The sequence below is a fragment of the Mandrillus leucophaeus genome, unplaced genomic scaffold, assembly GCF_000951045.1.
Source record: "Mandrillus leucophaeus isolate KB7577 unplaced genomic scaffold, Mleu.le_1.0 Scaffold676, whole genome shotgun sequence".
In the NCBI taxonomy this organism is placed as follows: domain Eukaryota; kingdom Metazoa; phylum Chordata; class Mammalia; order Primates; family Cercopithecidae; genus Mandrillus; species Mandrillus leucophaeus.
In genome coordinates this window covers 1,431,726-1,457,579 of record NW_012107319.1, presented here as the reverse complement: position 1 = coordinate 1,457,579, position 25,854 = coordinate 1,431,726, and the positions used below count along the sequence as shown (strand labels likewise).

General features: G+C 38.5%; 1 protein-coding gene across 2 annotated transcripts in view; it reads right to left on the bottom strand.

The window, feature by feature from the left end:
* Window positions 1-11,643: 11,643 nt before the first annotated feature.
* BEND6 (BEN domain containing 6) overlaps window positions 11,644-25,854 on the bottom strand; it is a 75,278-nt gene continuing 61,067 nt past the window's right edge. For both annotated transcript variants that reach the window (XM_012002059.1, XM_012002060.1), the window contains 4 exons: window positions 23,547-23,761; window positions 21,511-21,703; window positions 20,353-20,489; window positions 11,644-13,222 (listed from right to left, as the gene is read on the bottom strand). In XM_012002059.1, coding sequence (XP_011857449.1) covers window positions 20,362-20,489; window positions 21,511-21,703; window positions 23,547-23,761 — 536 coding nt within the window. In that variant the 3' untranslated portion in view covers window positions 11,644-13,222; window positions 20,353-20,361. The remainder of the gene's footprint in view (window positions 13,223-20,352; window positions 20,490-21,510; window positions 21,704-23,546; window positions 23,762-25,854) is intronic.

Sequence of the window (25,854 nt, the reverse complement as noted above, 5' to 3'; positions counted from 1 at the left end):
ACTGGCACTGAAACCACAAGATTAAGTCTTTCCCACTCTTCCCTCCGTTTTCCCCAGGCAGAAGGGCCTCCCCCTATGTCCACCACCACCATGTGCCCACAGGGAGTACTGCCACAGTACCGCCAATGTTCCCTTAATGCTCAAGGGCTCTTTAGTCAGCTTGTGGTTAATGCTACCAGTCCTGGGACTTACCCTTTAGAGCATTGGACTCCCGTCTAGCCCAGGGCAGGTCCATCCCTGGGCTAGATATACCATCCACAAGCCAAGGTCTGGAAATGGGGACCCCACGAGCCCACTTGGTGCTCTTCCTCACTGTAGTCGAGCTGGTACCTAAGCTGCAAGACAAAGTCCCCTATATACTTCCCTCTCCTTTTCTCAGGCAGAAGGAGTTTCTCACTGTAGCCATCACAGCTGTGAATAAGCTGGGTCACACCTGAAGCCAGCCCCTCTCAGAGTCTCACCCAAGGCCCACAGCATGTACTACTTGGTTACCACTACTGATTATTCAGGCCCCAAGAGCTCTTTAGTCAGCAGGTAATGAATCTTGCCAGGACTGAGTCCTTCCTTTCAAGGCAGTGGGTTCCATTCTGGACCAGGGTGTGTCTAGAAATGTTGTCCAGGAGCTAGGGCCTGGAAAGGGGGCCTCATGACTGATACCCAGTACCCAGTCCTGCTGTGGCTGAGCTGGTATCCAAGTTGCAAGGCAAAGTCCTCTTCACTTTTCCTTCTCTTTTCCTCAAACAGAAGGAAGGGGTCTCTTTTGGACCCGCAAGCTGTGCTACCTGGGGTTGGGGCAGGGGTGATGCAAGCACTCCCTTAGCTGCACCAGCTGCTCTCTGACTTGGTCATGTGTCCCTTAAATCCACTGGCTGCAATCCCAGTATAGCTCCACAACGTACCTAGAAGGTACAGTCCTTGTGGCCTAGACAGCCTACCAAGTTTATTTAGGATCACAGAGCAGTTTAGCCTGTTGTGAGGCTAGCCAAGACTCAGTTGCAACTGCTGGGATGGGTGAATGCCCTCTTGCTAGGGCTTTATAAAATGCTCCCTCTGTGGGCGCAGGCTAAGTTCTGCCACATGTTGGCAGCGCTGAGTTCCAGTGTAAAGTCCCCCAGTTGCTGTGCTCTCCCTCCCCTAAGTGCACGATTCTCTATGCCATGTGGCCACTGCTGGTGGATGGGGAACGGGTGGTCAACAATTCAAGACTGTCTTTTCTCTCCACCTCAGTGCCTTTTTCAGTGATGTGAAGGTAAAACCAGTTACTGTGATCATCCACCTCATTTTTGGTTCTTACGAAAATGCTTTTTTGTATAGATAGTTGTAAAATTTGGTATTCCTGCAGGAAGGAAGATCGGTGGAGGCTTCTACTTGCCCATCTTGCTCTACCTGCTCACTGATAGTATTTTTGTTTTTTCAGGAGGAGAAGGCTTCCACAGGCAATTCTTAAAAATAAAAACAAATCATTATTTCTTCCCCCTCTCAACCACTACCCCCACACTTTTTCTGGAGTCTAAAATTTACCTCTTTGGGAACCAAAGTTTTTGCTCTTCCTTGAGTATTACACACTCTGTGTGTCTCGCCTCATGTTTCTTTTCCATTTATTTCCTACTTTGACTCAGAACTTTTGTCAAGAGGATTTGGGTGTAAGAAGGAGAAAAATATTTTCATAGAAAAGCATTTTTATACAACTTAACCAGAATTAAGTCTGATATCTCCTAGGCCCTCTTAAGCCAGGCTGTAGGAAAAAGAATAATGGAAGAAGAACAATGCATGAAGCCAGGCCAAAGCAAAATTCTGAATGTTCAAAATTTTCAAAATAGATGTGTATAACTTCCCACACCTCTTGTTCCAATCATATTCAGTAGCAGCCTAATAAAGATAATCCCATTATGAGGACACCCCATTATAATCACATTTTGGGGACAACAATTAAACTACTGAGGAGTATATAACAGGAAAAAGTAAGATTAATAGAGTCATGTGATCAGCTCATTGTTGAATAACTTCTGCCATTAAAGGTACAAACTGTCAGACTGCAAATAGTCTAGAAAGCCAAACACAAGAATTCAATATCAATAATGTATCTTCAAGAGGTGACTGAAAGTCTGATGATTTTCAGTCAGTGAAAAGTGGGGACAGATGGGAGAGGCAGGGAAGGACTCCAAGTCATGTGTCCTTCCCCACCTGAAGCTTTCAGTAGGAATCATAAATCTGGCAGGCAGCATCCTCTGAAATCTGAGCAGTGTTTGCTCTTGATTGGATATTTTTCTCACATACATGTGCTGATGAGACTCAGTTGCAAGGCACACCCTCTGCAGATCTCTGGAGTTCTTTGGCTGTCTCCTCTCTGGTGGTCTTCTCTGTGTGCTCTAACTACCTTGGCTTCCCTGGACTCTCAAGTCCATCTCCTCAATTTAGGGAGACCAACAGGCTATTCCTGGGTTTCTCTTCCTTGCTTCTTGGCTTAGAAACTTCCTCCAGGAAAAAGCTGGGTCAATTTTAAGGTTTTCTGTCTTCTGAGGATCACTGTCCTTCAGTGTTTGACATGCAATATGTTGAAGGCTGCTGTTTCATGTATTTTATATAGTGTTTTAGTTGGGAGAGTAAATCCAATCCTCAATACTTCATTTTGATCCAAATCAAAACCCTCAGGTCAGTAGTTTCCTGCCTGGAAATAGTACTTCTTTCCTTCTGGTAGTCCTTTAGTGTGAGGAGGTGAACCAGTCTAATTAGGAGGTGGGTGAGGTGTGGACTTTGTTGTTGTCATGCTTCTCTCAGTGCACATCAGGCTTCAGATTGCTCTGTGCTTAGGCTGGGGGCTGGCTTACTAGAGGGTTTATCTCAGCGTCTACTCCAGCCTCAAACTTTAGGTCTTCTCTTTTTGATGTTCCTTAGAAAAGGCCACTCCCCCAAGCTTTTACCCCTCTCCCAGCAGTCCAGGGGTAGATTGCCCTTACCTGTTATTTGATGTTTTTGTTTGTTTGTTTGTTTGTTTTTTGTCGTTGAGACAGGGTTTTGCTCTGTCACCTAGGATGGAATGCAGTGGCATCACGGCTAACTACAGCCTCAACCACCCATGCTCAATTAATTCCCCCACCTCAGCCTTTCGAGTCACTGGGACCACAGACACATGTCATCATGCCCGGCTAATTTTTGTATTTTTTTCTTCTTTTTATAGAGACAGGGTTTCACCACATTGCCCCAGCTGGTCTTGAACTCTCGAGCTCAAGGATCTGCTCACCGCCCAAAGTGCTGAGATTACAGGCATGAGCCACCACACATGGCTGACAGGCGGCATTCTCTATTCTGATTAAGACTATCTCAAGCAATGCACCCCTGAATCTCAGAGTGGGGACTTCCTGGTGATCCAGTTTTCCCGCAGCTGTTGGTATGAGCCCAATAAATGTTCTGTTTCCCTGCAGGGTAATTGTTTTTTCTTTTTCTTTCTCTTTCTTGCAGTGGGGCTTCACCAGGGCTCTGAAGGGTAACTGAGTTCCATGCCCTTTTTCCAGCAGCTGAAGATGTGTTTCATAGAGATGCGGGGAAGAGGGATCCATTGGAGGGCTTCTTTCCTTTTCTACAGCAGCTTCTGTTCTCTCCTTCCCCCAACCTTCTCCACCACTCTCCCTCCCCACTCCATCTCCTCCATAAGAGGTGCTTTCTCAACACTGTCACTGCCTCCAAGAAAAGGAAAAACTGGCCGGGTGCGGTGGCTCATGCCTGTAATCCCAGCACTTTGGGAGGCCCAGACAGGCAGATCACGAGGTCAAGAGATTGAGATCATCCTGGCCAACATGGTAAAACCCTGTCTCTACTAAAAATACAAAAATTAGCTGGGTGTGGTGGCACGTGCCTGTAATCCCAGCTGCTTGGGAGGCTGAGGCAGGAGAATCACTTGAACCCCAGAGGCGGAGGTTGCAGTGAGCCAAGATCGTGCCACTGCACTCCAGTCTGGGTGACAAGAGCAAAATACTCAGTCTCGAAAAAAGAAAAAAAAGGAAAGGAAAGGAAAAACAACACAGCCTGCTTGACAGTACATTTGTTTACAGAAGCATTTACTAAATATTTTAAATCCACTGTTGAGACATATTGCTCAGATACAAAGATTTCTTACAAAATATTACTGCTCATTGACAATGCACCTGGTGATCTAAGAGCTCTTATGAAGATGTACAACAAGATTAATGTTGTTTTCATGCATGTTAAAACAGCATCCGTTCTTTAGCTCGTGGGTCAAGGAGTCATTTTGACTTTCAAGTCTTATTATTTAAGAAATACATTTCAGGCTGGGCGCAGGGTCTCATGCCTGTAATCCCAGTACTTTGGGAGGCCTAGGCGGGTGGATCACCTGAGATCAGGAGTTAGACCAGCCTGGCCCTGCATCTCTACTAAAAATACAATAATTAGCAGGGCAAGGTGGCAGGCACCTGTAATCCCAGCTACTCAGGAGGCTGAGGCAGGATAATCACTTGAACCCGGGAGGTGGAGGTTTCAGCGAGCCGAGACTGCACCACTGCACTCCAGTCTGGGTGACAAGAGCGAAACTCAGCTTCAGAAAAAAAATAAAATAAAATAAGACTATAGCTGCCATCGAGAGTGATTCCTCTGATGGATCTGGGCAAAGTAAATTGAAAACCTTCTGGAAAGGATTAACTATTCTAGATACCATTAATATATGTGATTTATAGGAGGAGGTCAAAATATCAACATCAACAAGAGTTTGGAAAAAGTTGACTCCAACCCTCATGGGTGAGTATGAGGGTTTGGGACTTCAGCGAAGGAACTCATTGAAGGTGTGGAGGAAATAGCAAGAGTTAGATTAATTCTAGAGTTAATTCTAATTCTAATTCCAATCTTAGTTAGAATTAGATATGGAGCCTGAAGATGGGAGTGAATTGCTGCAATCTCATGATAAAACTTGAACAGATGAGGAGTTGCTTCTTATGGATAAGCAAAGAAAGTAGTTTTTTGAGATGGAATCTACTCCTGGTGAAGATGCTGTGAACATTGTTGAAATGACAAAAAAGGATTTAAAATATTACATAAACTTAGGTAATAAAGCCATGTCAGTTTAAGAGGATTGACTGATTTCAAAATAAGTTCCACTGTGGTTAAAATACTATCAAACAACATCATCACATGCCATAGGGAAATCTTTCATGAAATAATCAATATGGCAAACTTCATTGCTGTCTTATTTTGAAAAATTGCCACGGATTCCTTAACCTTCAGTAACCAACATTTTGATCAGTCGGCAGCCATCAACATGGAGACAAGACTGCCCACCAGCAAAAAGATTACGACTCATTGAAAGCTCTGATACTCGTTATCATTTTTAAGCAATAAAGTTTTTTGTTTCTTTGCTTTGTTTTTTGTAGAGATGAGGTCAGGGTCTTGCTTTGTTGTCCAGGTTGGTCTCAAACTCCTGGCTTCAAGTGATCCTCCCACCTTGGCCTCCCAAAGTGTTGAGATTATAGGTGTAAGCCACTGCACCTAGCTGCAATAAAGTATTTTTAAGTTAAGATATGTACTTTTAAAAGACATAATTTATTGCACTACAGTATAGTGTAAACATAAATTTTATTTGCACCAGGAAACCAAAACATTCATGTGACTTGCTTGTTGTGATATTTGCTGTATCGCAGAGGTCTGGAACCAAACCTGCAATATCTCTGAGGTATGCCTGTGTGCTTCAGATGTATCATTCTCTAGAAAACTTACTTTTATAATCAAGTGCTTGTTCCTGAGGGACATACTAATAAATGCATGAATTGGCTTAAATCAGGGAAACTGAGACTTTTAGTACTGAGGACTATTCAAAATTCCTTCTTAAATGTATGTCATTCTCCTGAAGGTTTAGAAATTCTTTAAATGTAACTCTCAAATCTGCATTTGGCCTCGTTCAAAATCTAGTCTCCCTAGATTTAAGTGGAAATTATACCTTTATTGTCACCAATACAAGTTCAGGTGGAAAAGGAGGTGACTTATGGAAGGCATCTACTCACAGGACATTCCCTATTTGAATGTCATAGGAGATGCCCAAGGCCCATGACTCTAGGTGTATTTCTGGGAATAGGGGAGCTGCAGACACTTAAGTCTGGTCTTGGAATATTGTCACTTCTAGCCCCCTTTTTTGGTCCTGTATGAAAAATATGAGCAAGCAGAAGACCCACAGAATCATTTTGGAGAAATATTCAGTCCCAATAAATAATTGGGCATAAGCTTATATGTATGAATATCTCAACAAAACAGCTGGGTTCCTATCTAAAGACCCATCAGACAAAAGAAAAAAACAAAAATTATAGATATTATAGTAAGAGTGTCATAAGGAAAAAGACACCAAAATGATAATAGTAAGAAATCTTGGGTGAAACAGATTTTGTGTGGAAAAATATTTCAAAAAGAAGGACAGCAGTAATAAAAATTGTCAGAGAGATACAGGTAGTTATCCTGGTCAGCTTGAGCTACTATAACAGAATATCATAGACTGGATGGTGTATGAACAACAGAAATTTATCTTTCATTGTCCTGGAGGCTAAGAAGTCCAAGGTGAAGGTGCCAGCGGATTCAGTGTCTGGTGAGGGCTTGCTTCCTGGTTCATAGACTGCTGTTTTTTTTGCTGTGTTCTCCATGGCAGAAAAGGTGAGGGACCTCTCTGGGACCACTTTTGTAAGAGCACTAATTCCATTCATGAGGGCAGAGCCTCCCAAAGACCCCACCTCCAAATACCCTCAATTTAGGGATTAGATTTTAAAATATAAATTTGCAGAGGGATGGGGAGTGGAACACAAACATCCAGTTTATAGCAATACAGCATGCACATATAAGCCTATAATTTTATGAAAAAGGAATAATCACTGAACAAGAAAAAACTCTTGGAAATTAGAATTTTGATGGAAAAAATAAATAATTTAATAGAGGGGTTTAAAATATATAGTAAAATCTTCCAGAAAGCAGAAAAAAGAAAGAAGCAAGGAGATTAACAAATTATAAAGATAGGAAATCAACAGAATCAATATATTATCATTAAATTGACAAATTAATTGGAATACTGGAAATATCTACATCTATATCTCTGTATGTCCCCAGAATTAAAGGACATAAGAATCCAGTTTGAAAGGGTCCATCATGTACCCAGTGCAATGAATAAAAAAGGATATGCAACAAAGCGCATTTCCATCAAATTCTACTGTGTTGGGGAAAGAGAAAATTAAAGGACCCTTGGAGAGAATGGAGGGACATTTTCTGAATAAAAGAATGAGAAATAGAGTGATATTAGTCTTCATTGTAACATAGGGTTTCCAGATTTAGTAAAAAAAAATACAGGACACCCAGTTAAATTTGCATTTCATACGAATAACAATTTAGTGTAAGGTTATGCCAAATATTACATGAGATATAGTGAGAAATATTCATTTCTCATCTGATTCAAATTTAACTGAGCAGTCATCTTTACCAGCAATCCTGCAGTAGAAGCACTGGATCTAACTCTTCTGTATGATTATGAAAGTGGACTTTCTTACCTTTTTGCTCCTCTAAGAAATAAGAAAAAAACAACACAGAGAAATAAAAACAGAGCAACAGCAGTAAAAACAAAATACCTGGTCTGGTATTTTTAGTGATGTAAGTGACCGAAAATCTCTACAGAATCCAAAGACTTTTAAAAGTTGCTGTTAGAAGTTAAATTGGGCAAAAATGCAAAGAGAATGTCAAGGTACTTTATGAATGGTAGATCTCAGTGAGCATCAACAAAAGTATACTTCCTGAAAATGAAACCACCTTTGCAAAAGTTATAACAGTGAGAAAATGTTGACAGTGGAGGGGATCTGACCTAACCAACTCCATTTGGCTTCTAACCTCCAAGCTGCCCTTGCTCATTCCTGGCCAAAGTTCAAGAAAAATATTTCAAGACACATGTCTTCCATCTACCTTGCCAGCTACTTAAGTGTTCTTTTGGTTTATACCAAACTCTCAGAAGGTATGAACCTTGCAGATATTTGCTTACCCCTTGTAAAATTACTTTCATTGCGGGTAAACTTAGTGGTATGCCCTTGAGTTTTTCTTGAAAATCATTGTAAGAAGAGATTTATGTGAATTAAGATATGCTTAAACCCACCATGCAACAGATACCTGATATACATTGTCTCATTCAAATCTAAACTTTGTGAGTAAGTGGTATCATCCCTATTTTATAATTAACTAAACTGAGATAAATAAAATGGTATTTTGTCCAAAGGTATGGTGTTTGGATGTGTCAGAAACAGAAGTAAAACCCAAGTCTATGCTATTTTTAGTCTAGAACAATAGTCAACATCTTCTACATTTGCTGTAAAACAAATATGATTGACCATTGTAAAATTTTACATGATATTCCTTATTAAAATTTCCTCCAGAATTTAATGCAGTAAAACCTTTATTTTGCTGAGCAACTTCTTGCATCTTCGTTTCTTTAATAAAATATGTAATTTGCCCGGGTGCAGTGGCTCATGCCTGTAATCCCAGCACTTTGGGAGACTGAGGCGGGTGGATTGCTTGAGATCAGGAGTTTAAGACCAGCCTGTCCAACACGGTGAAACCCTGTCTCTACTAAAAATACACAAGTTAGCCAGGCATGGTGGCGGGCATCTGTAATCCTAGCTACTGGGGAGGCTGAGGCAGGAGAATTGATTGAACCCGAAACACAGAGGTTGCAGTGAGCTGAGATCACGCCACTGCACTCCAGCTTGCCTGACAGCGAGACTCCCTCTCAACAAACACAAATGAAAATAAACTATGGCCGGGCGCGGTGGCTCAAGCCTGTAATCCCAGCACTTTGGGAGGCCGAGACGGGCGGATCACGAGGTCAGGAGATCGAGGCCATCCTGGCTAACACGGTGAAACCCCGCCTCTACTAAAAAATACAAAAAACTAGCCGGGCAAGGTGGCGGGCGCCTGTAGTCCCAGCTACTCGGGAGGCTGAGAAAGGAGAATGGCGTAAACCCGGGAGGCGGAGCTTGCAGTGAGCTGAGATCCGGCCACTGCACTCCAGCCTGGGCGACAGAGCGAGACTCCGTCTCAAAAAAAAAAAATAAATAAATAAAATAAAATAAAAAATAAAAAACTATGTAACTTATAACTTTTACCTCAGAAACTCGAATTTAACTCAGTCACAACATCTGTATTAACCAGTATAGTAGTTCCTTTGCAAACTGCTGCCAATATTTCTTCTTTTGGAAATCAATGGTATATAAATAAACAAGTATAAATATACACTCATGCAGACATGAACACAATCAGTCAAACTGTATCACAGGAATTGATATACACATAATACTACTTAATAGTGAAAAAGAGGTGCCAAAAGATAGGTTCAGATACATTGTTGCAATATTAAAGATGCAAAGAGGTAAATTTGGTTTCTCAAGTCGATGGCTGGCTTGGCCCTCTTCCAAGTTGTACTTTCCTTCTTTTCTTTCCTTTCCTTCCTTTCCTTCCTGTTCTAAATAAAGCTTTTGAATAAACTTGCACTCCCGCTCTGAAACTTGACTTAGTGTCTCCTTCTACTTTATGCCCTTCCGTTGAATTCTTTCTCCTGAGGAGGCAAAAATTGAGGTTGCTGCTGACCCCTATGGATTTGCCGGGAGCAATTCTGAAGACTCCTGTGTATAGATGTTAAATAAATTTGTATGCTTTTTCTACTATTGATCAATCTACCTCATGTTAGTGATGTAACTGCCCAATGGGCTCACCTTGCCTGCTGCCTAGACAGAGCCAATTTATCAAGACAGGGGAATTGCAATGGCTAAAGAGTAGTTCACGGAGATCCTGCTGTGTGGGAGACCAGAGTTGTTATTATTCAAATCAGTCTCCCGGAACATTCGGGATCAGAGTTTTTAAGGATAATTTGGCGGGTATAGGCTAAGAAAGTGGGGAGTGCTGATTGGTCAGGTTGAAGATGAAATCATAGGGGGTCAAAGTGAGTTCTTGCTGAGTTCTGTTCCTGAGTGGGATTGCAGAACTAGTTGAGCCAGATTGTTGGTCTGGGTGGTGTCATCTGCTGCATCGTTGTCGTAATGCAGGGTCTGCAAAATCTCTCAAGCACTGATCTTAGGTTTTGCAACAGTGATGTTATTCCCAGGAGGAATTTGGGGAGGTTCAGACTCTTGCAGCCAGAGGCTGCATGGCCCCTGAACCGTAATTTCTAATCTTGTAGCTAATTTGTTAGTCCTAAAAAAGCAGACTGGTGGCCAAGCAAGAAGGCGTTTTTTGGGAAAGGGCTATTATCAATTTTGTTTCAGAGTTTAAACTATAAATTCTTTCCCAAGGTTAGTTAGGCCTATGCCCAGGAATGAACAGACAGTTTAGAGGTTAGAAGGAAGATGGGGTGGGTTAGGTCTGATCTCTTTCACTGTCATAATTTCCTCAGTTACTATTTTCACAAAGGCGGTTTCAGTTATTTTTAGCAAATCTTTATGGGATCAAGAGCCCATGACATCCACAATAACTCACTGCAGCCTTGACCTCCTGGGCTCAAGTGATCCTCCCACCTCAGCTTCCCAAGTAGCCGGGACTACAGGCACAGGCCACCATGCCCAGCTAATTTTTCTTTTTTTTTTTTTTAAGTAAAGACAGGTTTTGTGATGTTGCATGCCCAGCCAAGGACTTTGCTCTTTTGTTTACAGGTCCTGAAGGGCCTGGGAAATGCAGGGCTGGTGACGGAAACCCTTCCAAATTCAGCTTGGATCAGAGAACTAGAGGAAGCAAGGATGCACAAAAAAATTTCCCAGAAAAGCCATACCTGTCAGGATCACTGGTCTCTGCGACAGCAAAGAAAGGGCCTTTGCAAGGTTTAAAGCCCAAAAGAAGACCCTGGAGTCTCCTACCATCCATGAAACTGCCCGTAAATTGCTGGTCCAGGAAAAACTATGTCACTAAACAATAAGTATTCAAGAAAGACTATAGCGCAGCATCAATACAAAGATTTTATAAGAAACAATTCGATAAAGCTGGAAAAATGGATAAATGCATGAAAACATTCACAAGAAGGATGATGTCACAGAACTAGCGAGAATGTTGATCATATCATATATCCACCACAAGGTAAAGTTTTTAGTGAAATGATCACCTCTGTATAGGAAAATCACAAAACACACATGTAGGAACTCATGTGTTAGTAAGTTTTTTCTTTGGCATTTTGGCTGAACTAACTTTGGACTGAAAATGTATTTCTTATTCAGAGAACATAAAAATATTCTTGTATTTAACATTTTTTTCATCTGAGTCCATTTTTTGCTTTTCATTCATCTGAAAGTTTCTATGTAATATGACTCGAAGTAGGAATATAACAATGTTTTCTATTTATTAGTTGTCTCAGTATCATTGAATAAACCTTCCTTTCCCTGCTTATTAAAGATTCTGCTTTAATCATATTCTTAAGTCTTATACATGTGAATACATAATATACGTATATATAGATACCTACATGTATATTAATTGCTTGCTGGGTACTCTCTTCAGTTTTATTAGTTTTCTTATTTTGTAACTCATTTAGAACCAATTTACAAAGATGAATCAAAAATACATTTATTCTATTATCTATAAAGATGTCAACATATTTCAAAATACATAAGACCATACAAGTTCCAGTTGAATAATACAGTTATGTTTTGCAAAGGTAATTTTATTTGCCTTTATTAGGCAAAACTTACATTATCAAGTAGCATTTTTAATAAAGCAAATAGCATATATCTTAGTAAGATTATCTTTTTTCAATAAAAATATTAAATGTATTTACTTTCCTGGATGTTGTCTACATATCCTACATAGCATGGCTCTTTACAAGAAAAATTAGTCAGAGCTACATAGTCAAATTGTAATGGTAATGCCTTAATGGATGAGTGAAAAAGCTATTAGCCTAGAACAAAATTTTTCCTAATTTTTATACATTAAAAAAGAAACAAGAAGAAAATAACTTTTATCTTTTCAATGGGATTTATTTATGTTTAAGTAAAGGTAGCAAATGTTACATAAGTTGTTTCCTTAAGAACATTTATTTTGTACAATCACATTGTTATCAAGCAAGACTTACGGAAAGTTTCCTGGGTCCACAACACTGAACTTTGAAACTATTGTAGCATCCTCTTTTCCAAGTTTAAACATGACTTTGTGCACTGAAGAAGTATGGCTTCGCATTGCAGAGTGGTCACATGTGACAACCTGACACCAAGCGAGAAGCCTTTTGATGCAGTATGTTTTATCTTTTGTTGAGTTACAAAATGGTACTTTCATGTGTGTGATTATCAAACTCATACTTTTTTTTCAGGTCATTTCTCTTCTGCTACAATAAAAATAAACCAGTTAAAACTAAGCAGTATAGCAATGTAATCGACCAACTATCTATCAGGTTATATCTTATATAGGATGTTTTAGGTGATATTGATGCTTTATATTACACATCTGTATTTAATATACTTTGGGCAATACAAAGTTAGAACATGTCTGGTAGATAAACAAAAAGATTTCCCTGAAAATTGATACATTGTTTTAACAATCACAAAAACTTAGGTTTATTCTTCAGAAGTGTGGTGGAATTGTTTAATATTAAAATAAAACATCTTGCTGTTGTCATTTTTTTCATATTCCTATTTTATACATTTTTAGATAACAGAATAATCCTGTAATTTTATTGCTAAAACATTATTACTTGGTTAGACATGATTATCAGATTTTGGGGTGACTTTGTTGTTCCCATATTTGCCAGCATTAATTATTTCACTGTTTACTTTTGCAAACATGTGCTTATGCTAAAGATCCAAAAACTATAATGGGAAGTCATTGGTAATAATCAATGTACAATGATTGGTTAGGACAATGACTAATCTTATGGGCTGAAGTTTTGACTGCTATATGATAAGAGCTCTGACTATCCTGTTAAATTAACTGTACAGAGGGGTGTTTGGGGATTGGGAAATGCTTATTTCCAAAGAAACCATATTGCATGCTTATTTGACTGGCAGAAATTCTCTGGTTTGATGCATCACTAGTACTGAGGGTGGAATCTACATGCAGCTTCTTCAGCAAGCTTGTTGGTCCCTTAGGAGAGCTCAGCAGTGTTACATATGTCTTACAGCCTGTCACTGCACATGTCTGTCCTTGCTCACTGCCAGGAAGGCTGCAGATTCTCCAACAAAATCCAGTGCTAGATTTAGAACTGAAGGTGCTTTGTTTCAGATACCTGTAATACCTATAAAAAGCAAATTTCAAAGAAATACAAATTTATGTTAACATTCTCATAGTATTTTAACAGTTGTATTAGTTATTCATTTTTGTATCTACTACAAATCTGTATTAAAAATACAAATTGTTGAGGGACTCTGGTTCCAAAATAGCAGTGTAGAAGCAAGCTGACTTCACTCCCTATCACAGAAAACCAAAAACAAACATACAGTGCCAAGATTATCACCAGCAATATCCCAGAACTCAAGTAAGAGGATGAAACAGTTTCCCAGGCCACAGAGAAGTAAAAAAATAAAAATAAAAATAAAAAGCTCCAAGTAGGTGGTAAGAGATTCAGGCTTCCTTATCCATAATCCTCTCCCCTAATACCCCAGCATCAAGCACAAGGAAAATTTCTTTCTGACTCACAATTTCTACACTGCAAAAAGTGAGATCAAGGTGGACAGTGAACTTCCTCATCATCTTGATGCACCAAATCAGAGTGCCTGTTTAGCAGCACTACACTGTAAGAGGTGTGTTCCACAGGTCCCCTGAGCATGGACCCCTAGCCAGCCTTTTCACATAACCAGGATATCCTCTTTGGGACAGCCCCCATTCAGGTCAGGCAGCACTCTGATTGTTGGCTAGAACTGAGGCAAACCTGGGCTTAAGGCACCAGTTAGTGCCAAAAAGGAGGCAGTGACCTAGTTGGGAAAAAAGACAGAAAATCAACTGGTATATTACAAATAAGCAAGCATATCCAATAAAAACCAAAACAAGTCAGACCAAAAAGACAGAAGTAAATAACTAGTCTTTCAATGCAAAGTCATAGATGTAGATCCACAAGAAATAATAGCAAACAAGCAACAATGACCTCTTCATACAGACAAAGAAATCAGTGACTGACCCTAGTGAAATGGTGATATGTGAACTCTCCGACCAAGAATTCAAAATAGCAGTTTTAGGGAAACTATGTGACCTCCCAGGAAACAGAAAAGCAATTCATAAATTTATCAGAGATATTTAACAAAGAGATAGGAATAATTTTAAAAAATCAAACAGAAATCTTGGAATTGAGAAATACATTTGCTGAACTGAAAAATTCATTAGAGGCTCTCAACAGCAGAATGGATCAAGTGGAGAAAATAATCTGCGAAATCAAAGACAGGCTTTTTGAAAATATACAGTCAGAGGAGCAAAAAGAAACAAGAATGAAGAGGAATGAAGGTCACCTTCAAGATACAGAAAATTAACTCAAAAGACCAAATCTAAGAATTATTTTTATTCAAGAGGGAATCACACAAAAGCAAGGATTAGAAAGCGCTGTTTAAAAAATAGTAACAGAAAACTTTCCAAAACTTGAGGAAGAGTTAAATATCCAGGTACAGGAAGGTCAGAGAACACCAATCACATTCAACCCAAATAAGACTACCCAAAAGCATGTAACAAATTCTCAAACATCAGGGACAAAGCAGGATTCTAAGAGCAGCCAGAGAAAAGAAGCAACTAACATATAAAGGAATTCAAACTCACCTGGCAATAGACTTCTCAACAGAAACCACACAGGCCAGAAGGGAGTGAAACAACATTTTCAAAGTGCTTAAAGGAAAAAAAAACCTGTCATCCAAAAATACTGTATCCAGCAGAGTTATCTTTCAAATGTGAAGGATATATAAAATCTTTCCCAGAGAAACAAAAGCTGAGAGAATTCACCACCAACAGTCTCATTTTATAAGAAATCTAAAGAGAGCTCTTCAGTCTGAAAGGCAAAAATGCTAATGTGCAACAACAAAACATCTGAAGGTATAAAATCCACTGGTAAAATTAAGTATACAGACAAATCTAAAATTCTCTAAAACTGTAATTGTTGTTTAAACTCCACTCATAACACCACTACGAAGCTCAAAAGACAAATCTATCAAAACAATAATATCTACAGCAACCTATTAAGAGATAGGCAATATAAAAACATGTCAATGAGACAACATAAAGTCAAAATGTGGGGTGAATGCAATTAAACTGTAGACCTAAAAAAACCCTTTATACAGTTTTTAAAAACTTATTTGTAATAAAAATCGCCATCTTTTAAAAATAATTTATGTCTATATTTTTATAAGCTTCATAGTAACCATAATGCAAAAACCTTTAATAGATTCACTAAAAATAAAAAGCAACAAATTACAACATATTACCAGAGAAAATCATTTAACCACAAAGGAAGACAGCACAAAAGGAAGAAAGGAAAAGAGGAGTTAGAAAATATACAAGCTACAAAATAACAGTAGTAAGTCCTGATCAATAATAACACTGAGCCTAGGCAACATAGTGATATCCTACCTTACGAGCTAGGTGTGGTGGCACGTGCCTATAGTCCCAGCTACTCAGAAGGCTGAGGTAGGAAGATCACTGGAGCCCAAGAAGTTGAGGCTGCAGTGAGCCATGATCACACCACTGCCGGGACAAGAGTGAGACCTTGCCTCAAAGAAAAATTATAACATTGAATGTAAATTGACTTAGTTTTCCAATTAAAAGGTATAGGATGGCTGAATGGCAAAGAAACAAGACCCAACTGCATGTTGCCTGTGAGAAAGTCACTTCACCTATAAAGACACACATCGATTGAGAGTGAAGGTGTAGAAATAGATACGCTATGCAACTGGAAACCAAAAAAGAGCAGAAGTAGTTATATCAGGTAAAACAAGTACAAGTCAAAGACTGTAAAAAGAGACACAGGAGGTCACTATATAATAATAAAGGAGTCATTTCAGCAAGAGGCTATAATAGTTAAAAGTGTCTATGCACACAACACGAGAGCTCCCACGTATATAAAGCAAACATTAATAGATCTAAAGGGAGAGATAGACTGCAATATAGTAATATTGAGGAACTTCAACACCTCACTCTCAATAATGGACAGATCCTCCAGACAGAAAATTGACAAGGAAACACTAGAGTTAAAGTATACAATAGATCACATAGGCCAAACTGATATTCACAGAATATTTCACCTAACTGTTATAAAATACACATTGTTTTCATTAGCACATGGCACGTTCTCCAGAAGAGGCTATATCTAGGCCACAAAACAAGTCTCAATAAATTCAAAACAGTAGAAATCATATCAAGTATTTTTTATGACCACAATGGAATGAAACTAGAAACTGATAACATGAGGGTCTCAGAAAATGCACAAACATATGGAAATTAAATAACACGCTCCTGAATGACCAATGAAGTAATTAGGAAGAACAGTATAAAATTTCTTGAAACGAATGTAAATGGAAATACAACACTCCCAAATCTATACTATACAGCAAAAGCAGTACTAAGAAGGAAGTTCGTAGCAATAAACACCTGTATCAAAAAAGTAGAAAGACTTCAAATAAACAACCTAACAGTGAACCTCAAAGAACTAGAAAAGCAGAAACAAATGGAACCTAAAATAGTAGAAGGAAAGAGATAATAAAGATCAGAGCAAAAATAAACAAAACAGATTTAAAAAACCAGTTCAATGAAACAAAAAGCTGGTGTTTTTAGAAGACAAAGAAAATCAACAAACCATTAGCTAGACTAAGAAATAAAAAGAAGGCCAAATAAATAAAATCAGAAATGGAAAAGGAGACATAATAACTGAGACCACACAAATAGACTCATTAGAGACTATTATGAAAAACTCTTTGCCAACAAATTGGAAAACCTAGAATAAATGGCTAAATTCCTGGACACATACAACCCAAAAAGACTGAACCATGAAGAAATAGAAAACTTCAATAAATCAGTAGGGAGTAACAAGATCAAAATTATAATAAAAAGTCTTCCCTCAAAGAAAAGCCCAGTACCTGATGGCTTCACTCCTGAATCTACCAAACATTTGAAGAGACAGTAATACCAATTCTACTCTAATTCTTCAAAAAAAAAAAAAAAAAAAAAAAAAAAAACTGAAGAGGAGGGAATACTTGCAAACTCATTCTACAAAGTAGTATTACCGTGACACCAAAACCAGAGAAGGGCACAACAAAAAACCAAAACTACAGGCCAGCATCACTGATGAACCAGATACAAAAATCTTCAACAAAATACTAGCAAACCAAATTCAATAACAATGTTTAGCAGCATCCCTGGCCTCTGACCACTGGATGCCAGAAGTACCACCAGTTTTGACAATAAAAAATATCTCCAGACGTTCTTAAATACCCTGTGTTGGAGGAAGGTGGCTAAATCACACCTCCCTCCCCGCCGTCCCCCACCATTTGAGCACCACTGTATTAGATCACCTAGAAGTTATAATATATGTTATGTAACATTATGCCAGAGATTGTATACCCTGAGGCCGCTTTGGAAATTTCAGGAGAAGGCTGTTTGGTCACTTAGTTGGATGTTATAGAGGTGCTAGCCTAACATTCTGTAAATCTTATAAATACAGTTTTCTTCAATGCCTGCAAGAAAGAAGTGAAACATGGAGACACCTTGGAAAAAAATCAAGCTCTTGGCATGTGAGAGCTACAAGCAACTTTAGGGCAGCCACAGGAATAAGAGAATAGATGAAAAAAAGAAGGGAGGAGTTTAGGACTTACCCTCACAGACCTGAGCCATAACTGGGAAATTGTTACCCTTTTAAATCTAAGCCACCAGTGACAACCGGAGCTCAGGACTGAGCGGAGGGCACGGTCTACTACAGGGACCATGCTAGAAAAGTAATTTTTCCAAAGGGTATTTTTGGTGGCAGGGCAGGGCTATAGGCTCCTGTGAGTTAAATGACTCAGAACAGAAAAAGGTAACAGTATTCCACTAGACGGTGCTATATCTGATGAATTCATCAAGCATGTCCAAATTAGGTCTTACACGACCCTGTCTTCTCCAGCACATTTTCCTCGGTCCTTTTTGCAATAATTTGAATTCAGCCATACTTAAAATGAAAGATATTTGCAAATTTAAAAAATTCCATTCTAGCTTATCTCCATTACTGATTCAAAATACATGCATTTCTAGTCTAAACAACTTGACACTATTAAGCCAGGCTCAGGTCCAAAAGGCACAAGGTTCATAGCAAAATGTCTGTTCCTTGTTTCAATTTTAATTAATGCCATAGCTAGCAGATTTAATAACACTTCTATTGTTAAGTACAAGCAAAACTGACATAAAAATCTCTTAACTTTCACTTCTTTAGCATTCTGCTGACTGATACAGTCAGGGATGAGTTTTGTGTCTATCCTTGGAAGTCAGAAATATTAAAAAAAACAAGAGTTTAGGATATTAAAATGCTTTATAGACCTCTGAAATACAACAGTGTGCCCCAAAAGATAGCCACTTGGCTTGGAGGTCTGGTAACATAGCATTTAAAAAAGGAACTTGCTGGTCACAGTGGCTCATGCCTGTAATCCCAACACTTTGGGAGGCTGAGGTGGGCAGATCACTTGAGGTCAGGAGTTCGAGACCAGCCTGGGGAACGTGGTGAAACCCCGTCTCTACTAAAAAGACACAAATTAGCTGTGTGTGATGGTGCGGACCTGTAGTCCCAGCTACTCAGGAGGCTGAGGCGGGAGGATTGTTTGAACCCAGGAGGCGGAGGTTGCAGTGAGCAGAGATCGTGCCACTGCACTACAGCCTGGGCTACAGAGCAAGACTCTGTTTTCAAAAAATAAAAATAAAAAAGAAAAGACAAGGAAATTAGTTGCTGGGTGGAGTGCTTTCTGCCACTTGGGGAAGACTGCTTGAGCCCGTGAGTTCAAAACCAGCCTGGGCAACAAAGTGAGAACCCTGTCTCCAAAAAAAAAAAAAAAAAAAAAAAAAAGAGAGAGAGAGTTTGGTCATTATACATCAAGGTAACTGGGTGGCTAACCTCATGTCAAAATGGGAAGTACTAAGGGCATATTTAAGCAATTATCTAATTGAAAAGTTGTGAGGTCACAATCTACTGAAATTTATAATCACTTGGAGAAAAAAGATACAGGTAACCTTATCTTTTATAACTTTTTTTTTTTTTTTTTTGCAAACAAGGTCTCACTCTGTCCCCCAGGCTGGAGTGCAGTGGCACCATCACAGCTCACTGCAGCCTCGACCTCGCTATCCTCCCACCTCAGCCTCTCGGGAGGAGGATGGGAGTGGTAGTCAGTAATGTGTAGGGCATGGGGGGCAGGGGATTTCTGCATTACATTCAGCTCCACATGTCATTTAAAATATGGTCAGAAAAAATGAAGACAAGTAAAATGGTCTCAAAAGTGGCTGGAATTAGGCAGAGGACAGGCAAAGTACAAGTCAAACATAGAAATGGAAGGAAAATGGAAGGAAAAAAGGAATATACGTGGTGGGCCTTACCGTCATGTGTTACCCACATGCTTCTATTAATCAATGAAAACGTTAATGCAATCATACACATGGTTTCATATATTTTCCATCAAAATAGTAGAGAGAGAGGAAGGGTAAGTACAAGTGAGCTAGCCAGGACAGTGGGTGGAAAAATTCCACTTCACAGTTTTGCCTGGGTCAAGGCCTGACTAGAAAGCATATTTACTTTAGAACTCTCACTAAAAAATTATTCTTTTTCTTAGTATAGGACATGCATCTTGGTAAAAATCCTTATTAAACAATAACAACTAATTAAAAATTTTAAAGACCATGAGAAGCAACATGTAGGATGGTGGAGAAGAACCCTCCACACTTCAGCCAATAGTTTGTGCAAATGTCAGACCACTTTTAGAGCCGGAAGTTCAGTCTCATCAATGTACCTAAGAGATTTCCCAAGGGTCTAAATCTCCTCTGTTTTAGAGAGAAATACTTCTTAAATTGTCATGTGTCCTCTCTTTGGCTCCATTCTATCACCACCAAGTTAACAGAATTTCTGTGAAAAAATTTCCTCAGTAAAACACATTTGGAAAACACTACACACTATATCCCTTTCTTAGAGATTTCTGGTGCACATGGGCATGTTAAAAGGGTATCAAAATATCTGAGAGGTTCTGAGAAAGAAAAACTGAATCCAGCATTTTCCAAATTTAAACCCGCTCCAAGTTCTCCCCTTTTGCCACCAAGAATACCTATTAGCCTTTCACAGGTCACTAGTATTTTCTAGCAGAGTATTTGGAAAATGCTATTCCATAGATAAAAGTATTACAACATTTTCTTGCCACATTGAAAGGACTGAAGATTTAAAAGACTTACCAAAAGGATCTATTTAATATCCTGAGAGTTAAGATTTTTGCTTACATTTGGCTTCTTGGTACAGTTGTTTAGCTTTTGCCCTATCATTCTCCTAATTGAAACATCATCCGTATTGGGAAATAATTGTTTTGTTACTCCTGTAAAAAACCAATAACAACACACAAGAAACTTTATGAGTCCTTTGCATCTTAGGGGATGAACTGAGGTAAAACATCAAGTATTCTACATTATAATTTTGTTTCCATTTTACAAAAGTAGCCCAAAGACCCATGAGATATTTAAACAGATGAATATATAGGCAGGTTTTTCTAAGTAAAGCAAGAGATATCAGCAGATCTGTATTATCAGCTGAGATCCTATGGTAGCAATTAACTTTAATCCTCCTACTTGCTTTAAACTCTAAGTCCTCTTGCTCTAAAACGTTAGGAATGTATTTTTATCCATTCCCAACATTAGTTGAAACAACTAAACTCTGACTGATCTTTTTCTGTATCTGTCTGCCTCAGCCTCCCAAACCACTGTGATTACAGGCATGAGCAACCACGCCTAGCCATGTTCTCTAACTTTTAAAGTCAGTCTAACAGTATGTGTGAGCCAAGGGAAAGAATTTCACTGCAGTTGTTACAAGTAGTAGTTTTTTTGTTTCAGGAAGACAGACATTGTCGTACATTAAGAAATGACATATATAGAGCTGGGATTCAGAGAATCCTTAAATTTGTTGGATGTTGTCAAAAATTAATTGGATAATCTAGATTTTATTTAAGGAGATTCATTAATTTGAAAACCACAAATAGGATGGTCGAATTAGCCTTTATCTTTCTAGAATGAAAGATAAGAAATATAACAAAAGCAAAGTAGAAATTGTTATTGAAATTTTACTTTAAAAGATTGTAAGAATTTACGTTTCCAAAGCTATAAATTGTATGAATTCAAACTTTTTGGTGATATAAAACTTAGTTTTATTTTAATAACCATTTTTAATGTAAAGTTTTTCTATAAAATTTCCCATATTTAATGAGAGTTTTAGACTAACCTGAGATTTTTCTTTCCTAGAAAAAGAAACTTTAAAAAATAAAAGGACCATGAAGGACTACCTTGACCTTGAGTGGTAACATGATTTAAAATTCGTGTGACAATGTAACGCAATCATATTATCACCTATGATTTCTTGAACTTCATTCTGATTCATAGCTGGTTTTACGGCTTTGTCCCTTGAAGTAGAGGATTTTGCCCCTGTCAGGCTGTGAGTGGCCATGTATTCATTTGTGTAAAGTACTTGCATTAAATCATTAATAAACTTCTGAGGCTTGCTCTTGTTACAACGGGCAATCTGCCATTTTTCAATCTGGAACTAAAAAGATAAGAAAGAGTTGAAGTTGGAAAAAGAAAGTTCCATATGGAGAAATATATTACTAATTGAGTTAAGGCATAAAAGAAAACAATGTCAACATTTTTTAAGGTAATATATTATATGTATTTTAATATATATTTTACATTTTAATTTAATATCTATTTTACATGTCAGGAATTAGAGTTAAGTGTTATCTGTGTGATACTCTTCACTATTTATGGGGTATTTGTTCCAAGGTGTATACAAATTCTTGTCATGTAAACTGGATTTGTTCCTTTCAGGCTTAGTCCCATACTCAGTGCTTCATTGTAAATGTAGTAGGAAGAATAATGGCCCTCTGAAAGGTCACATCCTAATCCCTGAAATCTGTAACATGTTGCCTCGCAGGGCAAAAACAATTCTGTAGATGTGATTAAAACTAAGTACCTTGAGATGGGAGATTATCCTGGATTATCTAGGTGGGCTCAATCTAATCACATGAGTTCTTAAAAGCAGAAGAAGGAAGCAAAAGGGTAGATCAGGAAAAAGAGACAGAAGAGGGAGGAAAGAACTGAAGTGTAAGAGAGACTTCACCAGTTGTTGCTGGCTTTGAAGATGGCAGAAGTGGGCTGTGAGCCAAGGAATATGATTGCCTCTAGAAGTGAGAATGGCCTTCAATTTACAACCAGCAAGAAAGTGGGGAATTCAGTTTTACAACCACAAGAAAATGAATTCTACCAGAGCCTGGGTGAGCAGGAAACAGATTCTGCCCTAGGGCTTCCAGAAAGAAATACACCTGCTAACACCTTGACTTTAGTCTAGTGAGACCTGTACCAGACTTCTGATCTATAGAATTCTAAGATAGTAAACTTGGGTCATTTGAAATCACTAAATTTGTGATAATGTGTTATATAGCAATAGGTAACTGATACGCTAAGATTCAAATATTTTGAATGTTAGATTGTTAGTTAACATTTATCATGGTTGATGGTATACTTACTGAGACTACCTGATTCTAACAAAACTTTGTCTTTTTAGCATCTGTGTCTTGATTAAGTAGAAAAATAGAAAAAGACTTGTGTTCAGCCAGCATGCTGAGGCTGAAATTTACCTCTCAATGATATAAAATTGTATAATCCTGAATGCATAGGTATCTTTCTGTCACTGGTATAAGAATTTTTAGGTTCAATAACTTTATCTTTGTCCCCAATTTGCCTTTAATGTTCTAAACTGGGTATTTGTTTCACAAATACTAGTTTTTATTATAAAAGGACAACAGTTTTATGCCTCTGGTTCTCAGATTGATCTTGACTTCCTCAGAGAAAATCTTCTTGCCCCTCCTAAGTCAAGCCCTCCCTTCCCTTTCCCCAGGCGAGGTCAAGCACCTTATGCCTCTTTTTTTTTTTTGAGACGGAGTCTTGCTCTGTCACTCAGGCTGGAGTGCAGTGGCACGATCTCGGCTCACTGCAAGCTCCGCCTCCTGGGTTCACACCATTCTCCTGCCTCAGCCTCCCGAGTAGCTGGGACTACAGGTGCCTGCCACCATGCCCGGCTAATTTTTTTTTTTTTTTTTGTATTTTTAGTAGAGATGGGATTTCACCGTGTTAGCCAGGATGGTCTCAATCTCCCGACCTCGTGATCTGCCCGTCTCGGCCTCCGAAAGTGCTGGGATTACAGAGGTGAGCCACCACACCCAGTCACCTTATGCCTCTTTTTTGTAGTACTTAATAATTGTAATATTCCTATTGCATAAAACTAGTTTATCCAATAGTTATCTGATAAAACAATGATCATTGTCTACCCTTATTTAAATTTTTTATTTAACTGTATTCCAAAGAACAATAAGGCGGTTATTGCACCTGACCTGTTTCTCATCAGTCTGATGCTCTTCTTCAGGCTTTAAGGAATCTGGTGAACTGGAGTTAGAATTACTGCACGTTGAGGCAAATGAATCTGGCGAGGAGTTGTTTGTTGCTCTCCAGAGGGTGGATGCAGATGTAGACATGGTTCCTCCACCCTTAAGCAGAGCCTCAGCCATACCAACCAATTCTTCAAACTGGGTGACTGCTTGTGGTAACACTAAAATGGCAAGAAAAAGTACACTTTACAAATACCATTGGTAAAAGGTGCATATGTATATATATTTTTTTGTTGAGTGTATGTGCATAGAAATATGCAGAACAAACTGTTAACATCTGCTGTCTTTGGAAAATAAACATGGCAGGAAAGGTGTTTGGAACATATTTACTTTTATTATTAAATAATTAAGTAATTGCTTAATAATAATAAAGCAATGAAAAAACATTTGGTTTTTGCAGTTAAATGAATATGCATTACTTTGTAACTAAAAATAATGTTTTAAAAGTTGATTCTTTTTTTTCTAGTTGCTGGGGTTTTATTTGAAGATGTTGAGTTGAATCTCTTGTTTGGAGCTATTACTGATTCTATTATCAATAACCTTCTAGAAGCTTACATTAGGCCTGTTTATGTGCCAAGATAAAACTAGCCATTTCTCACAGATGAAAATAAATTTTCTATGACCGTGTATGGTTTACAAGGGAGTCAAATTTCATCAAATTATTAAAAATGTACTGCTACAATTCAAACTTGTGTTGTGATATATTAAAGATGAATTTTGGTAATCAATGGAATATTTTCTTTGTTCCTTTTTTTAAAATGGAAACTTACACATTCAAAGTTTTCATGCCTCCATGTAAAATGGTCTTCTCTGTTGTTATATCTAGTTTGTTTCCTAAGGACAAATAACATGTTGTTGGAGTTGGAAGAGATCTTGAACCTTGTCTAATTCAGTTCCTCACTACATGGTTGAGGGAACAGCCTGCTGGAGAGGTGAAAAAACTCTGAAACTTTTTTTATACTTTTCTTAAGCATATTATTGAGCTACAATTTTAGAATAATTAATGATGTGCAAATCAGTATATATGGTACTATATATAGTATACAGTATGTAGTATAGTATATAGTATATGGTACTATATTAAAGGAAAGTCTACTAAAGAAGAAAATATTATTTTCTGTTCTTTCAAAAACATTTATTAGCACCTTTCATGTGCCAGACACTTATTCCATCAGTAATTACTTATCAAGCATTTAATAATATTAAACATTTATCTAGTTTTTTTTCTCTGTGCCAGGCACTATTCTGAGACCTTCACTGATGTTCTTTCATCCAATACTCATTGCAACTCTCTGAGATAGGTATTATCTTTACCTCTCATTTCCAGATGAAGTCAGTTAGGCAACAAGAAGTTAAGTAATTCGTCCAGAGTCACACACAGTTAGTGAAGAGAAAAGCCAAGATTCAAATTCAGACTGGCTGCCTCCCAAGTCTATGTTATGCAGATTCTCAGTATTTGCCAACCACTATGCTAGGTGTGAGGGATAAAACTGGGAGCAAAACCAGATGTGATCCATGTTCTTTTGGAGCTTACAGTCTGAGGGGTGAAGGGGAGACTTATTTACAAACCCACCTGTGTAGCAAGAATTTTGCCCTGCTCAAAGAACGATCTGGCCTTTGTCCGAGTTCCTGGGAAGTAACTGTTAAATCCTTGGAATTTCCTGACTGACAGGAGTGTCTTCACCACTCATCATGAGCTCCTGGGACCATGCCTGACAGTTTATGCTAATAAGCTGACTCATGGTGGGGCCAAGTCACATGCAATAGCCTTAGGGTGGCAGCTGGCCACAGCCTGAAATCCAGAAAGACCAACCATATGATTTAGAGACTGAGTTCAACCACATGGGCAGGCAATCAACCGATCTATCATGCCTGCATTACGAAGCTCCAATAAAAAGTTTGGACAGTAGAGCTCTGGTGAGCTTCCTGGATAGACAATACTTTATGTGGATTGTCACATATAGATGCTATGGGCATAAGGCATCCTGAGACAACCAAAGCCTGACACATATGGAAACCTCCCAGACTCTGCCCTCTTTCTTTGGCTGATTCTAATTTGTATCCTTTCCTTGTAACGAATGTTCTGTGAGTTTTTCTGTTAGAGAAAATTATTGAATATGAGGGTGGTTTCGGGAAACTCTTGCATGTGTAGTTGGTGTCAGAAGTATTAGGCACTCTTGGCAGTGTGGAGGACACTGCCCTTAACTTTGCAGTTTGGTTTACCTGAGGTATATGCAAAAAATAAAAAATCACA